The 10,173-nt window shown below is 40.6% G+C and overlaps 1 protein-coding gene across 1 annotated transcript; it reads left to right on the top strand.

Annotated features, from left to right (window-relative positions):
- The first annotated feature begins 612 nt into the window (after nt 1-612).
- OR13A1 (olfactory receptor family 13 subfamily A member 1) lies at nt 613-1,599 on the top strand. The gene has a single exon (XM_025880478.1). The coding sequence runs from the start codon at nt 613-615 to the stop codon at nt 1,597-1,599; it is 987 nt and encodes a 328-aa protein (XP_025736263.1).
- The last annotated feature ends 8,574 nt before the right edge of the window (nt 1,600-10,173 follow it).

Genomic DNA, 10,173 nt, shown 5'->3' with positions numbered 1-10,173 from the left:
CTCAAAATAAGATCCTAGTGTACACACTACTTTTAGAATTTTCTTCTTTCTATTTTTATAAGCATCAGTAAAACACTTCTACAGCATCATTTTGATAGGTATAGAGCATTATGCTATGTCAATACATCATAATATACTGACCTTTAAAAGTATAGTTGCTTTTACATTTTCAGTATTATAAATAATGCCGTGATGACACCTTGAAGATGCTCTTAATTATTTCCTTAGGATAAATTCCTAGAAGTAGAAGTTCTGGCTCAAATGGAATATGAATTTTAAAAGGCCTGCATCTTGGCACCCATGCTAATGTTAGTCAAAACCAGGCTTTTCAAACTGCCAAATCATGGTTCATAAAGAATGGATCGTTGATTTAACTTGCATTTCTTTGAGGTTGAATGATACTTTATGAATTTAATTGGCCATTTGTACTTACTTTTCATGAGCTAAATGTTCATGCCCTCTGGCTAATGTCATATTGGCATGTTTCTCTGCATTAATAAGTCCCAGTACATCTGTATAATATTGCTCATGGCATGATGTCATGTATGAATGAAAATGATAGCAGCCCACTTTAGAGATACCTCTCATTTCTCTCTCTAGCCCTGAAATCACATGAAGCTGTGGGTAGAGATTCACCTGATAGTCCTGGAAACCCCTCTCAGCCCAAGAACCATGAGTAACCAGACACTAGTAACAGAGTTTATCCTGCAGGGCTTTTCAGAGCACCCAGAATACCACATGCTCTTATTCAGCTGTTTCCTCTCCCTCTACTCTGTGGCCCTCACAGGTAATATCCTCATCATTTTGGCCATCACCTTCAACCCTGGGCTCCATACCCCCATGTACTTTTTTCTGTTCAACTTGGCTACTATGGATATTATCTGCACCTCTTCCATCATGCCCAAAGCCCTGGAAGGTCTGATGTCAGAGGAGAGCTCCATCTCTTATGGGGGCTGCATGGCCCAGCTCTATTTCCTCACATGGTCTGCATCCTCTGAGCTGCTCCTCCTCACGGTCATGGCCTATGACCGGTATGCAGCCATCTGCCACCCTCTACATTACAGTACTACAATGAGCAAGGCATTCTGCAGCAAGCTGGCTACAGGTGTATGGGTGCTCTGTGCCTTCAACACAGCCATCCACACTGGGCTGATGCTACGATTAAATTTCTGTGGCTCCAATGTCATTACCCATTTTTTCTGTGAGGTCCCTCCTCTGTTGCTTCTCTCTTGTAGCTCCACCTATGTGAACAGCATCATGATTGTCCTGGCTGATGCCTTTTATGGCATTTTGAACTTCCTGATGACCATCGTGTCATACAGCTTTATCATCTCTAGCATCCTAAAGATGCGGACTGCAGAGGGGAAGAAAAAAGCCTTTTCCACCTGCTCTTCCCACCTCATTGTGGTGTGTATGTATTATACTGCTGTCTTCTATGCCTACATAAGCCCTGTCTCCAGCTATAGTGCAGAGAAGAGCAAGTTGGCTGGCGTACTGTATACTATGTTGAGCCCTACACTCAACCCCCTCATCTATACTTTGAGAAACAAGGAGGTCAGGGCAGCCCTCAGGAAGCTTTTCTCCTTCTCCAGAAATTAATTTCTGTCTTCTGAAGCTTTTGTTGGAGATTGCATGTTGAAGTCCACAGTGGTCTCAGACTCTCCAATGATTAAGGCTTTGAAAACTACCACTAATGACTCAGTGTGATTACTGATAGATTTGCGACATGGCTTGAAGAGCAATTATTGTTATTCATCTTGGTTTCTTGTAATCTTGTAATTTTTATATTTTCTACATTTTGTAATGGATTTCAAAAAAATAAAAAATATTTAAACGAGTATTGAGTGATTAAAACCACATTACTCATTTGGTAAAACAAAACTCATTTGATCTATATCCTTAGAAAATTGGTAATTCAGTTAAGAATACATCAGTACCCATGATGATGAATATAAAAAAGAAAAGGCATAAAGAGCGTTGCATTCCAGGGTGTGGTGTGGATGTACAAAAATGTGTGCAGTGTGGCAGGAGTCCTGCACTTGTCCAGGAGAAGATCTGGGTTCAAATTCAGACTCTTTCAGAGCACTCAACCCACTTCATCTGTAGTTTCCTTCTAAGTGTAATGAGGAAAATAAACAACCCAGTGGTACTATCAAGACTGAACAAGAGAACTGAAGACAATGATACCAACTGCTATCTAAGTTTAAGATATTACTGTTGAATGATTGCTGAGGACAGGAGCCTCCAAGGAAATCTGGATGTCACAGCCACTCACCCCTGCCTGGCTCAGGGTAATGTTTGTGGTGGCTACCTGGAAAGGGTAAGTGGGGGTTAAGATGCTGGGACCACACAGGAAGAGGCTGCTGGGGCAGCAGCAGATTCAACTCTCTAAAAATGACCTAGTGAGAAGCAGCACTGGGATGGGTAGAAGAAGCCATTCTGGTGGTTTCTGATGTAGAGTGGATCCTGTTTATCTCAGGAAGCCTCAGGCTCATGAGTGAGACCAGCTCTGCTCAGGAAAGGCCAAATGGAGTTCCTGATAGATGGATCATCCTCCTTTCCTTAGTGGATTCTCTCCCAGCTTCCCAGAACCTGTCATATTTCAGGCCCAAAACTTTTTTCCTGCTCTTCAAATGCAAACAGGTCCATTTTAGTTTTCAGATCACTTCTCTTCCCTGTTCAATGGACCCCTATGTCAGGTTCTGTCCCTCTGAGCCCTATGTGAGTAGCTGGTCTTCTCTCTGTGACCTCTAGGCCCAGGTGGAGCATCCCTCCCTGCCAGAGTGCTGTCTTGCTTGGAGTTTGTCTTCTCTAGAACAGATGCATTCTTTTCCTTCAACAGACTTGATACCTGAGACTTTTTCTGTGGCTCCTTTTGCAGGAACCAGCACCAATTTGCCTTTCTTAGCTGAGACAGAGACATAGCTCTTACTTCCCTGTATGTTATCTCTTAAAATTAGTCCTTGTGATTTAGTACAAACTCATGACTCCACAGGCATCCAGAAGGCAGCATTTTCTATGACTGGTTGACTGTGACTTCACATTATCAACTCTTTGAAGAGCCACAGAGAGGAACTGTTAGAACTTCCAATTTACCCATTTCTCTGCTTTTTGTGTCTGTCAGTCAAGGGAGGCTCCCCCTTTCTTCAGATGTTTCTCCAACCACAAGCCCTTACCCTTTTGGCCTCCCTGACTAAAGCAGATCTTCTGTAAGTGTTCCACCAGATTAGTTCACCAGCACCAACAGCCATATGATAAAGGGTGTGGATAATGGAGATAAGATATGGGCCTGTGGTACATCCAGCGCCCCCTCTTGGAGGCTCCTTTTTGAGCTGAAGTCTTAGCCACATTCCTGTCCTTTGGCTCCAGACAATGAAGTACTTGTATTCTTGTGTTTTATATTGGCTTTCCTTTTTCTTCAGTTTAGGAATTGATCCTTGGGTACCACTACACCAAAGTTTGTCAACTTTGACCTTGTTGACATTTGGGCTAGATCATTGCAGGAGCTGTCCTGTACATCGCAGTAAATTTAGCAGCATCCTTGGCCTCTACCAACTAGATGTCAGTAGAACCACTCCAAACAAGAATGTCTCTAGACATTGTCAAATCTCCTTGGCGGTGAGGAGAGAGCAAAATCATCTCTGGGTGAGAACCACTGAGCTACAGCCAACCAGCATCTCCCTCACTTTTGGGTTTTGTCGTCACAGCTGTGCCACTTCCATCACTGATTACTGCCTCCAGCTAAGGTGAAAGCTTCTGTATGTCAGGTCTGAGACTAAGTACCACCACAATTTATCTCTGGTTTTCCAGTAACACTGTAAGAGGCTAGATAATACATCCCAGTTATACAATGAATATAGGAGGCAGAGGTAGGATTTCAGCTACAGCTCCATGAATCCAGAGCGTATGCTCTTACCCACCAAAGTATATTACAGCCTGTCATGGACTCCACCTTCTGACACTGTCCATGGTTGGGACAAGGGACTTTGTTAAGAAGCAGCAAGCCTGCTGCTGCTCCTGTACAACCTGACCAGTGGGTTTGGAAGAGCAATCTTTTGGAAAGTGTTTTGAAAGGTGGCAACTGACCTCAGCAGAGGACACAGATTTAGATCCTAATAACTTTTTTTCAGAGCTACTGAACTGGTGCAGTGATGTCTGTCACTTACTTAACAGAGATGAGAGACCTGAGGCATTTCCCCAGATGTGGATTTCTTAGAGGCCCATTTGGCAGAGGCAGGCATTTATTCCAGAGAAAGGGATTCATAAAATTGCAGAAGCCCTGTCACATTTAATTTCCCATTGCATGGAATAGATTCTTATTTTATCTTTTAAATTTAATCTAAGAGCCTCCTTTCTCTTAGGAGATTAGAGGGGTTACTTTCATCAAAGGCAAGCAAAAGGCATTTGGCTCACCTCGTCTGGGAGGGTACAGAGCCCAGAGGCGGGGCTAGTCCTTAGTTCTTCACTGCCAATTGAAGTGAGCCCAGTAGCCTCCTTAAATGAGAGCTCTGTTCATCAGCTAGGCACCATATTTTGGTCATACTACATTGGTAGCTCAGCTAGAGAGTATACCTGGCATTCTCTAGAAAAACATGAGATGAAGAGGGGGTCTGGGCTTTTGAGGACAGGATTTCCTTACATTGTTCTCATATCAGATTTGAGGACCAAGTCATGATTAGTTCTTGCTTTGTCCTTTTTTGGGGGTAAGCAAGCCTCAGGTCTTTAGTGGACTGGGATTTCCCATACATCTGAGTCTGAATCTATTGGTAGTATGATGCTGAGCTGATCTACTGTCATGTGCTCCCACATGCTGCCTTTTCCACCTTCAACACTTGTACTCTTCTACAGGCTGTGATAGACTTATGAGAAGAATGAGACCCATCAGAATGCTTCATTTTTCTGAATCCAATAAATTATGGTGATTAGGTAGCACCATAAATTTGTGCTTTCTAAAACAAAACTGTCATCCATGTTTCCTGTAGTGGACAGTGGAAAAACTCAGCCAAAATTATAATCCAGCCTCCACTCAGATTCCTTTGTATGCTAATTAATCTACCCAGCATAAGTTTTGTGTAGGTCTACATGCCAGGAAACATACCATATTCTCCTGCTTCCCTCTGTGCTAGGGTAGCTGCTTGAGCTAGTCTAGATGGGGAGGTCTTGAGTTGCTTGGGCAGCAACTGGCTCATTATTAACCTATTAACCTGAGAGACATCTCAGCTCCAACCCCAGCTCTGGAACTCTGAGCCTGGGGTTCTGCAAACCCTTTCACCTTTGCAGATGGATTTCTATTAGTCTCTGACCAGAGGGGGCCCTAGAGAAAGACTGAAACGCTAGAGGCAGAAGGGACTTGTTCTGTTCCACTTGCTTCCTGCTTCTGTCAGCATTGCCCTAATAACTGTTTCTTTAACTTTGCGGCAGTGACTGGGCCCCATGGCAGCAGCTGGCTGTAGTTTTCACATTTGCAGGAGCAGGCTCATTAGCCATGCAGAAACACTGGCATGTGGTCACCAATATTACCTCCTCAGAGGTTTGAATCCCAGCTCAGCAGGAGCTCTCTCCTTCAAGATCCTGAGGAAGCAACACTCTCTGAGGAGTGCCTATTCCTCAGAAGCCTGAGTCCTAGCTCCATAGAGTCTCTTCACACCACAGGAAGACCAGGGCTACCCAGGAAACACACCCCCAACAGAGATCTCTGAGCCAGCTCAGTGGAGCTCCTTCTCTGGGCTTCTCAGTTACAATAGCTTTAAGCTCTGTCTTGGTTCCTCCAGTCCTAGGAGATGAAACTTCCTTCTGCACTTGCTGTCTCTGTATCACTTCAGTGTTTGCTTTATGCCCTTATGGTCCACCAAAACTTGTCTCACCAGTTTCTATATTAAATCTTCTCTGTTAAGTTGTATGATATGGTTTCTGTTTCCCACTTGGACACAGATTGATACAGGCTTCTGTTCAGTGGGTGCCTGGTTTAATGTTGCTGCTGTTACTGCTCCCTGGTCTCTGGCAGGAGTGCTTCAGGCTCTGACAGATCTAAGCCCTACTCCAATCAATTTCTGTCTCAGACACTTGACAACAGGTCAAGGACCAGAGTACATCCTGCTCCAGGAGCAAGGAGACCATAATTCTGATTTTGTTGACATTTCTGATGACCTTAGGTGATATTTATTATAAGAGTTAAGAGTTCTTTCAGGCTTCCTCTTCCAGATTTTAGGGTCTTTTTTAAAAAGAGGTCAACATGTTCCTCTTTGCACAACTGGGCTGGAGAGGAATCTCTTTGAATGTGCTAGAGAACTTTCTCCTGACCTCATTCATAGTTACAGAGCTTTTATTTTATTCTTTGTTGTTGGGTGGAGTGTTCTATATTTGTTGGTTAGAGCCTGATAGTTGATGGTGTTGAGTTCTTCTACATCTTACTGATTTTTTTGGCTACTTGTTTTATCAATCGTTGAGAGAGGGATGGTGAGGTATCCAAATATAATTGTTGATTGTCTTTTTTTGCCTTTCAGTTTTATCAGTTTTTACTTTACATATTTTGTAGCTCTCTTGTTTGGTGCACACATCTAGGATTGCTGTGTCTTCTTGGCGGATTGATGCTCTCATCATTGTGTAATGTCTCTCTCTGATTTTGGTAATTCTCATTGCTCTGAAGTCTACTTTGTCTGATAGTAATATCGCCACTCCTGCCTCCATCTGATAAATATTTGCATGAAAATCTTTTCCCATCCTCTTATTTTCAAACAGCCTATATTGTTATGTTCAAAGTGAGTGTTTATAGACATCATATAGTTGGATATGTTTTTAAATCTATTTTATCAATATTTCTTTTAATTGGTGTATCTAGACCATTCACATTTTGATGTCTTAGGGCTTAAGTTCACCATTTTACATTTTGTTTTCTGTTTGTTTTTCATTTCCATATTTTCTTTTTCCTGACTTCATGTAGGTTACTAGAACATTTTATAATAATTCAGTTTTGATTTATCTATAATGCTTTTGAGTGTATATATTTGCATAGCATATTTAGTGGTTGCTCTAGATATCATTTCCTTTATGTCCAGAAAACTTCTGGTCATTCTTTTAGGATAGGTATGCTGGTGAGAAATTCTTTCTGTTTTCCTTCATCTGAGAGTGTCTTTATTTCCCCTTCATTCCTGAAGGATATTTTCACTGGATGTAGGATTCTACATATTGGCATACTTTTCTTTCAGCACTTGAAAAAATATTGTGCTATTTCTTTCTGGCCCCCATGGTTTCTGATGAGAAATTTGCTGTCATTTGAATTGTTCTTTCCCATGGCTAATGTGTTGTTTCTTTCTTGTTGCTTTCAAATTTTTTCGTTCTCTTCAGTTACCAGAAGTTTGAATATGACATATCTTGATGTGAATTTCCTTGGATTTATCCTATTTAGAATTTATTTAGCTCTTTGGATTTGTAAGTTATATTGTTTGCCAAATTTGAGAGGTTTTCAGTGTTTGTTTCTTCTAAGTACTTTTCCAGCCCCACTCTGTTTCTCCTCTTTTTCAGACTCCAGTGACACAAATGTTAGATCTTTTGTTATAGTTCCACAGGCCCATGAGGCTGTATCTATTTTTTTCAGTCTGTTTTCTTTTTGTTGTTCAGACTGGGTAATTTCTATTATTCTTTCTTCAGTTCATTGATTTTTCCCTTTATCTCCTGCATTCTGCTGTTGACCCCATCCATTGAATTAAAAAATTACATTTTTCAGTTCTAAAATTGCCATTTGGTTCTTCTTTATGCCTTTTGTTTCTTGGCTAAGAATTTCTATTTTTGAATTTGTTTCAAGCATGCTTGTAATTGCTCATTGAAGCATTTTTGTGATGGCTACTTCAAACTCTGTCAAATAATTCTAATATCTCTGTCATCTTGATGTTGGTGTCCATTAATTGTCTTTTTTTCATTCAAGTTGAGCTCTTCCTTGTTCTTGGTATGACAAGTTATTATCAACTGAAACCTGGGCATTTAGCTTTTGTTTAAATTTTGTGTTTTATCTGGTGTTCTTTGGCACTGCTCTGAGACAGTAAGGGAGAGCTTTACTTTATTGGCATAGGCGGGGCTCCAAATTCCCCACTTGATCTTTCAACTCCACCTTAGTAGCATTATGAAGTTGGGACTTTATAAAATCTGGGAGGATTATATGTACTCTATCTTTGAAGATTTTCATGGAGGACAATGGACATTTGGAATTCCATATTATTTTGTTTGCATATGTAATGGAAGAGTAGCTATGATTTTTGTATTATAATTTTCTGTTTCCAACAGTGCCCAATTAGTAGCCACCAGGGATCCTAGAGGGACATTGATCTCTAAATAGCTTTGTTCTATATTCTAATGAGGTCTGGTGTGTCTGGGGTTTGCCCCCTGGTCCTGGTGGATCCTGTTTGTGGTGTCAAGAGACTCCAATGCTAAGAATATGATGGGAAAAATAAATTTCACTTTTATCTCAGCTTCCAATGACATGTGTATTCTCCTCAACCTAGAGAAGTCAGGAAATGGAAATGCATTTTACCTGCCCTGGAATGCATTTAAGAAGAATACCATTAGAAGGGACCAGTTTGAATGAGGAGGCTAATGTCTTCCACCATGACCTGGAGCATTTGCCAGCAAGCACGGGTCTCCTGCTGGTGGTGGCTAATGCAGAAGCAGAATGGGAGTTTGGGGAACCTGGAGCCTGCAAGGAAGGTATAAAAGCTTTTTGGGATTCCAAGTTAACTTACTCTCAGATTCCAGTAGAGCGCTGGGGACTGCATGTATGTGCTCTCCTTTCTTTCCCAGGATTTCATCAGGCCAGATTGCCATGAAACTTTCACTTTCATTTACCCCAGTTTTGGAAAGTTCTGAGTTCATATGAAGAAGCATGCTTAGCAGTCATGATGCACATTTTGAACCTTTCCCTAAGACAAATTAGGGTCACTTCAAATGCACGTGCTTCTTTCTCTCTCCCTCCCACCCTCCCTCCTTCCCTCTCCCTCTCTCTCTCTTTCACACACACACACATTTCTAAGTGCCTAGACCAGCATTTTGGTTTGTTGAAAGAGTGAAAGAGGGAGACTGAGTTCTGCTTATTGTGAGCTACATCTGGGTGAGTACATGGCCGTAGTGTGATTGGATTATTTTGCTGTTCATTTATTGTAAATTGAAGCAGAGTCTGTTCCTTTTCAAGCTGATTTAATATACTTAAAAGAGTGGGGTTTGACTAAGTCAGACAGCTAGTTCAGAGATCTGAGATGAACACTAGTTGACCAGAGTGACAAAGGCTCAATAGAGAAGTTTATGGATTTAAAGGGTAGCAGAGAATATTTTATTTAGGTGGACAATAGAAGAGAGAATGAATCAGAAAATAATTGCCAGAGTCAAGGCATGCAATTTCTCTTTCTATCCTCAGGCTAGTATCCCCTCAGTGTGTGGACTAAAAGGGTCAGAAGATAGAGATTCTCCCTTAGATGGACTACTTAGCACAGGAGGAAAGGAAAACTCTCCTCTCTTACTGACTAGTCTCAAGCTCTGTAGGAAAATGGCCTGACCTGTGTCTCTGACAATATAGTTAGAGTCCATCTGCTACTATAATACTTGCACTTTAGAGGGCTGCACCTGGAACCAAAGGAAGTTTTCCTACAGGTGATGTTATGACTTCAAATATGGATGACAAATCCTAAGGACATAATGGGGGAATATTTTTTTGTGGGATGATCTACGCATGACAGTGTTTTTTTTTTTTTAAGACTACAATTTTCCTTTTACAATATTTACCCTGTGAATGCATGATATGAATGGTACCTTATCAATAATGATCAGATATATAACTAAGAGAAGGATTTTTTTTCTGTCAATAGACTGTAGAAAAATAACTAACACTATTAAAATTACATTATTCTTTATGAAAACTCATAGCAAATGCACAGTTCTTTATCATTTAACATAAATATATTCATAATATATAATATATTATATATATAATAAATAAAAATTTATTAATAAAGTGCAAAAATTAGACATAAAATATGTTTAAAATAGAAAAATCCAATCATCATGCCTATACTATTTTATTTTTTAGTAATTTTTTTCCATTCTTAAAAAATTTTTTTAATTAAAGTATAGTTGACACACAATGTTATGTTAGTTTCAGGTATACAATATAGTGATTCAGCAACTCTACAT

The sequence above is a fragment of the Callorhinus ursinus genome, unplaced genomic scaffold, assembly GCF_003265705.2.
Source record: "Callorhinus ursinus isolate GAN/ISIS: 27379988/994484 unplaced genomic scaffold, GSC_fseal_2.0 scaffold20, whole genome shotgun sequence".
In the NCBI taxonomy this organism is placed as follows: Eukaryota; Metazoa; Chordata; class Mammalia; order Carnivora; family Otariidae; genus Callorhinus; species Callorhinus ursinus.
Note: the sequence above shows the minus strand (reverse complement) of the source record. Positions and strands in the feature narration are given on the sequence as shown.